General features: G+C 49.9%; 1 protein-coding gene across 1 annotated transcript in view; it reads right to left on the reverse strand.

Annotated features, from left to right (window-relative positions):
- Positions 1–5,229, reverse strand: part of LRP5 (LDL receptor related protein 5) — a 160,959-nt gene extending 155,730 nt beyond the window's left edge. The window contains exon 1 of the mRNA XM_056354787.1: positions 5,043–5,229. Within this exon, the coding sequence (XP_056210762.1) occupies positions 5,043–5,133 (91 nt within the window). The 5' untranslated portion in view covers positions 5,134–5,229. The remainder of the gene's footprint in view (positions 1–5,042) is intronic.
- Positions 5,230–6,646: the final 1,417 nt, after the last annotated feature.

A 6,646-nucleotide genomic window follows, 5' to 3' on the forward strand; every position in this document is an offset into this window, starting at 1 on the left:
ACCTTCGTACTGTGAAATGAAGACAATTCTGCAGCTGATTCACAATCAAGACATTCCTTCTCCCAGCAGACTGTCCCTATTAAGCTAATCAACACAACACACTCCTATAAAGTATTTATTGGGTTTGGTTGCTTTAACCCTTTTTACCATCCAGCAAACGAAGCAATTTAAATCAAGCGTGTGCCAATTTACTGGCATCCTTGCAAAAGTCGCCCATGGATTTAACATTCAATACAGAATGACCCCTCACATCTGCCTATGCTGGCAGGCAAAGCGCGAGTCAAGCAAGAGTCAAGGAAACAACAGCTAAATTAAAAATCCTCTTTATTACATGGACCCTCAACCCCCTTACCAACCCATCACCGTGCATTCTTCACACTCTTCGGAGCTTCTCAGTAGAATGTTGTGGCTTAAGAGGCATTTTCAATTTTTAGTAAACAGAAACCACAAAGATGAAACACTGGTGAGCTTCACATTCTGATTTTTCTGAAAGGGAGAGGGAACCAAAAGAATTGTTGGCCCACAGACTCCTAACAAAAACCTGTACTGAACAATACTTTGTGGGACATATTTCCCAATTTCTCTCCTCCTCTCACCACAACTGTTTAATCACCCAAAATCTCAAGAACTGCTCAAAATATCCTTTGGCGTTATCATGAGATCTTCCATGGGCTAACTTAACGGGGGTAGGACTATCCAGAAGTATTTTATCCAGCTCAGAAGTTCCAGCTGTGGGCTGTCAGGAGATGGCACATCTTTGACTTCTTCAAGGAAGTCCCAAGAATCCAAAACAGCACGTGGCTTTGGCCAGCCAGCGTCCGCAGCCAATACCCTAATGATTTGCTCCTGCCCTCAGTGAACTTGCAGTGTTCTTGGACATGTCCTGTTGAAAGCAACACAGTGAAAAAGGAGAATAATTCACAAGCCTCCAAATCGCTAAACAAAATGTCGACTCCTTTGTGCACAGTCAAATTGCATCGTTGCTGGCCTGTGCCATAAACTGGGGGGTGGGGGTGGGGGGGTGTATGTGTACTTATTCTACTGTGTTCTTCTCTCAAGGCTCAGGTCAATATCTGAGTTCTTCACAAAGGCCTGGAGCAGAATATAACAACTATTTCCATCAAGTGTTCCTTAGTGGTGATGTTTTTTCAGCCATATCAACCCCCACAAGAAATACTGAACTTACAAAAGGCAAACATTTTGCATCTTTAATAGCTCTTGGGTTAAAGATGTAAGGAAAACTTGAAAGGATTCCTTAGAATGAAGAGAAATAGAGTTACCTACAATAGCTTCTTTCTAACAAGGAACTTAAACTTACTTATTGTTCTCAACCTCAAGATGGCAGGTTCTTTTCATACAATACAGTATGTTCACAAAAAATACTGATCTAACATGAAACTAAACCTGGTCATTAAAGCTATTTTTGAGCACCACAAATAGTGACATTTCTTTCTGCTTTGACAAAAACAGAGAAAACTACTTTTAACTACGTCACTGACTAAATTTTAAATAGGAGCAAACCTACGTTAGACCTTCTTTATTAAGTCACATGCATCTATATTCCAGGAGAGGTTTTGTAACCTTTATTTGCTGTTATGCTGCCAGACCTTACCATAACAATAAAGGGTAACAGGATTGTTATCCCAGAGCACTGCTCCCAGAAACAATCCTTGTGTTTCCTAAAAAGTTACCTTGGCTTGTGTTATTCAAGAAACATGCAGCACCGAGAAAATTTACAGCTGGAACAAAAACCACGGTCTATTTTATTAACTACTACCTTATAAACAAGTAAAAAAAAAAAAACCAACCCTTAAGATAAAAGTTAAAGCAGCCAAGATAAAAAAAAAAAAGGTTCAGAAACAGCATGAGGCAATGGTGGAATTTACATCAGGCTATTGATTAAATACATTCACACTCTTCCAAAGTACTGACTTTCTGTGTTATGCTGATTTATGTCTTACAGACATATCTACTCTAGGGGTAATTTTAAAGCATCTCTGTGTGCTTTAAAACTAATTTAAAATGAAACTAACTGATTTAAAATTAAATACTAACAAACGAATTCACATACCATACCTAAAAGACAGTTAAAGCCGTGGTCCTTTTCCTGGGAAGAGAAGGTTCTGTGCTTTGAAAGTATCGATTTAAACTTCAGTTTGGAGTTTCAGTATTTCCTCACTATTTCAAGAGGATTTATGACCATACTTTGTGACAGACCCTCACATCATGCTAGTAGTAGTTACTAGGAAAATAGCCCCCTAAATCAATGACGGACTGACCGAAATGGCACTGAAATGCAGTTGAGGACTCCTACATAGCACATTTCCCCCGTCATAAAATTAACAAGTGTTCTTTCCTGCTACATTCTACATTTAAACAGCGATAAGTTTCATTAGCTTTAGGTTATCTCAGGCAAAACAGCAGGAATTAAAAGTCATTTTAGGGTTGTGCTCAAATGTATTTTTTATTTCATGCTGCACCCCCAGCTTCAAACTTTTGTAACCATCCTGCCACACTCCTCTATTCACCTTTCTTTATCTTGTGTTTCTTAACATGAGGCAAATAGTCATTCCATTTAAAAAATCTAAGACACAGTCTCACAATTTTGGGAAACATTCTTGTACACGACAAGGTACAGCTAACCAAGCTTTTGTGAGTTTAACTAAAAGTAACTCCTGCTTGAGACTATTCTTAAACATGAACTTAAATAAGAATGATCTCAACTACTTCCAGGTTTCAAGAGCCACACATAAAAAACCTGCTGTGCCGTATTAAACATTCAGAACGTATGATATTTTCAAAGAAAAACATGCTGTCATCATAACCATCTTGTTCCTGAATACTTTGCACAGGCAAGAGATTCCTTGCTTCAAGGAAGCACCAAATGCAACTATCATTTTGTCTTGCCCCCATGGGTTGTACTTGACTGTCCTTCCATATCTGAAACACGTTTATCATTATTTCAAGCCACATAAATAAAACCGGTCCTGACACCGCCACACAGAGAGCAAGGACTTGGCTCCACAGCACAATCAGTTCACAGCCAAAGTATTCAGGATCTATTACAACATGCCAAACTTTGCAGAAGCTTTAACACCACAGAAGTTCCAGTTCCAGCACATCCCCAATCTTGCAGAGATTTATTTATATATTTGTAAGATAAGCACATCAAAATACTTTTAAGAGGTAAAAGTCCCTTAAAGTCAGGCATCTGCTTACAGAGTGGGGGTTCTCAGGAATGGAACTAAACCCATGGAGAGCCTCTCATAGTAGTACACCCATGCTCCTTCTAAAGGGACAGTTGAGCTGTCCTTGAAAGTGCCATCCAGACCAACCTAACAAAAGAATCACATACCTTCCTACTAAGTAGGCAGAACAAAAGCAATGTCATTAAGATTTATAACCAAGACTCTTTAGCTAATTGCTAGAAACCGGCACATTTGTAGAAGAGTTTTTCCATGCATGTTAAGGAAAGCAATACAGAACATACACTATATTAAAAGAATCACCGTCTCTAAAGTTAGGTGAAGAAAAACCAAAACTCCAAGTTATGACTTATTCCTCAGTTTCATTGTGAACTCTTATCTTCCTAAGAGTTGCAAATGCAAAGTTATGTCTTTTTAAAATTATTCCTTTCTGTTGGAGGCTGTTAAGTAAATGTAAGGAAACCCTCAAGGAACACTACCAGCTGTTCTCTCCTCATTTAAGACTCCTATAAGTTGATATCCTCCCCCCCCCCCAAGTTACATATAGTTTCTTTCAGTCAAGTAGGAACACAAACATCTTTACACAAACGTCAATGTTCAGAAAGGAACAAGATGCACTTCAGGATTTCTGAAACATTTTGAAAAGGCTGAGGCAATGCGCACGGAGAAGGTGCCTCCTGAGACGCAAAGGGCATCTTTCTCACAGAATCCTGACAGAATAAGCAATACATAATACACACTTTCACAGGGCGCCAACTAAACCTACAGCACGACGATGCCAGCAGAAAACAGTCAGTTCTCTTGCTCTAAATGACAGTCCTAAGAATTGCAAACGGTTTGAAAAGGTGGGTGGCCTAATAAAAGAGGCCCCGAGGTGATGTTCTGACAGCCTTGGCCACACCGCCCAGTCTGCCAAACTGCCGCAAACATCACAGCAGCTCCAGCGGCCGCAGCGCCGGGCCGGTGCTCCCCGAGCACCCGGTCCCACACAGGCGCGGGGGGGGGGGGGGGGGGGGCGGCGGGGCTGGGGCCGCACCACGGGCCGTTTGTGCTTTTAAAGAATTAACGCGTTCACTTCAAAACGGTGTTGCAAAGGGCGGGCTCCGTGCCCCGACCGAGCGCGGGTTAGCGGGGTCCGCACCCCAGGCCTGCACCCCTCACCCGGGCCGGGCCCCGCAACTCGACCCCCGCACCCCTCCCCCGGGCAAGAACGCAACCGGGCCCCTCAGCCGCGCCGGGCCCCAAGCGGGCCCCGCACCCCTCACCCGGGCCGGGCCGGTTCCTCCCGCCGCAGCGCCGCCACCCCCGCACCCACGGGCCGCCTACAGCCTTCAAGAGGAGCCGAGGCGGGGGGGACACCCTGCCCCCCACCCCCACCCCACCCCCTCCCCAGCCCTGGCAAGAGTTCGATGAGCGACACCCGACACCCGCCTCCCCGAGAAGTCCCTGCCCGGGACCGCGGAAGGACGGGAACGGGAGCGGGAGCGGGGACGGGGCGGGGGGGCGACTTTTGTCTCCCTCGGCGCGGCCGTGCGCGTTTACCTGAGCCGCCCGGGGGAGCGCGCCCCAGCCCCGCGGCGGGCCGCCTCCTCCCGCGCCCCCCGCCAGCAGAACCGGGCGAGGAGGACTCGCCGCGGGGGCGGGGGGCGGCGGGGGCAGGCAGCCGGCGCGGCCAGCCTCTCGCCCCGGCCCGTCCATGTGCGCGCCCCCCGGCCCCCCCGCAGCCCTCCCGGCGGAGCGCGGGGGAAAGTTTGCCCAAGTCCCACAACAAAAGGGCGCCGGGCGCTCGCCTCCCCCGCCGCCCCGGGCCCCGCGCCGCCGCCGCCGCTCGCTTACCGCCGGCCGAGCCCGGCTCGCACCGCAGCACCGAGGCGGCCAGGAGCCGCAGCAGCAGCAGCAGCGGGAGCGGCGGGGCGGCCGCCTCCATGTTGTGCCGCCGCAGCAGCTGCCGGAGCCCTCGGCGCGGCTCAGGCGGGCTCCATGCTCGGGGCGCTGCGCTCGGCGAGGCGGGAGGCGGGGCGGGGGGCGGGGGCCGCGGCAGCCCCGCCTCCCCCGCGCGCCGCCGCCAGGAGGGGGCGGGGCCGCGGCCGCCCCTGCCCCACGCGTGGGCAGCCCGGGGCGGGCGGTCTCGTTACCCGGTGGCTCCCGTTCCTCCTGCAGCGGTTACTCGGCAGCGGGCGGGGAGCCGGGAGGAGGCGGCTCGCCGCGCCTTGGGAAGGCGACCTTTGGCGGGGGTTTGGCAGCCCCAACCCCCCCGTCCCCAGGAAAAGGGGTGCTGGCTTGCCCCGCGGCTGGAAGCTCGCCTTTGCCTTCCCCCTCCCCCCATAAAGCCGCTCTCCTGCACGACGTTACTGTTGAAGGCGAGGCGCATCCCACAACCTTTTCCGTCCCGTGTCCCCCCCGCCCCGTTAAAGGTGCCACCTGCTGCTGGCCCAGGGTCACCGCCCCCGCGGAGGGGCAGGAGCCCCCGGTGACACGGGGCCTCCGCCGTGCTGGGGGCAGGCAGCAGCATCCCGCACCCCGCGCCCACCGCACCCAGCCGGAATAAAAACCAGCAGCCCCAGCCCGGCACTTCCATCTGTGCCTCCATTTTCCTGGTGCTGACACCAGCTCCGCAGCGGGGAGGTGGTGACATGGAACACAAGTTGCTGAGTGAGCTTGTACAGAGATGGGGACAGCAAGGGGCTGCCCGGCACCCCCAGGCCACCGTCGCAGGTCTCAGAGCAGGAGCTGTAAATCACCAGCAAGCGCTTTCACAAATGGATGTTAATATTTTCATTTCAGCGATGAGCGAGTTCCAGTTTTCCCAGTCACCGTGTACCAGTTCACCTGCGGCTTCTCCTCAGTGTCCCCTGGATCCCTGTCCATCTCAAATACCAGGATCAGATATTCAGGAATTGTTCCATGTCCCGTTGGTCACTCCATTGCAGACTTCCCTCCAGACTTCCTTTCCTCAGAAGAGGAAAAGGTGGGTTTTTTGTTTGGTTTTTAAAACCAGCGGTATTCAACTTAGCTAAGAAAGCAGTTTAAAATTTCAAGGAGTTACAAAAGGCTTATAGTGCTGACCTTACAGCTCACCTGCAAAGGAAAATACAGTTTCCTTCTCTGTCTTGCTGCTCCTTTAATGTATAAAGCACGTGTGTTTTAAAGAGGATTAATTTTAGGTGGCATTTAAAACCCAGAAAAATCCCCACGCTCTGGAAGACAGGAAAGCCAGAAGTTGGTCCTTCCTGACAGAAGGCCGGCAACAAACTGGAGCCCAGATCTGGGCTGCTGTACACCATTAACAGCACGACTTTCTGTGAACACCAACTGAATAAGAGTTTTGTTTTGGATCTGCTTAAAAAACCCCTGCCTGACACCAGACAAATAACTGGAAGAAAGATTTCTTTGTTGAAGACAGCGATTGGGCTTTACTTTTGAAGGGTCCGACCTCCTGC

Source organism: Falco biarmicus, chromosome 10 (assembly GCF_023638135.1).
Source record: "Falco biarmicus isolate bFalBia1 chromosome 10, bFalBia1.pri, whole genome shotgun sequence".
NCBI classification, from domain to species: domain Eukaryota; kingdom Metazoa; phylum Chordata; class Aves; order Falconiformes; family Falconidae; genus Falco; species Falco biarmicus.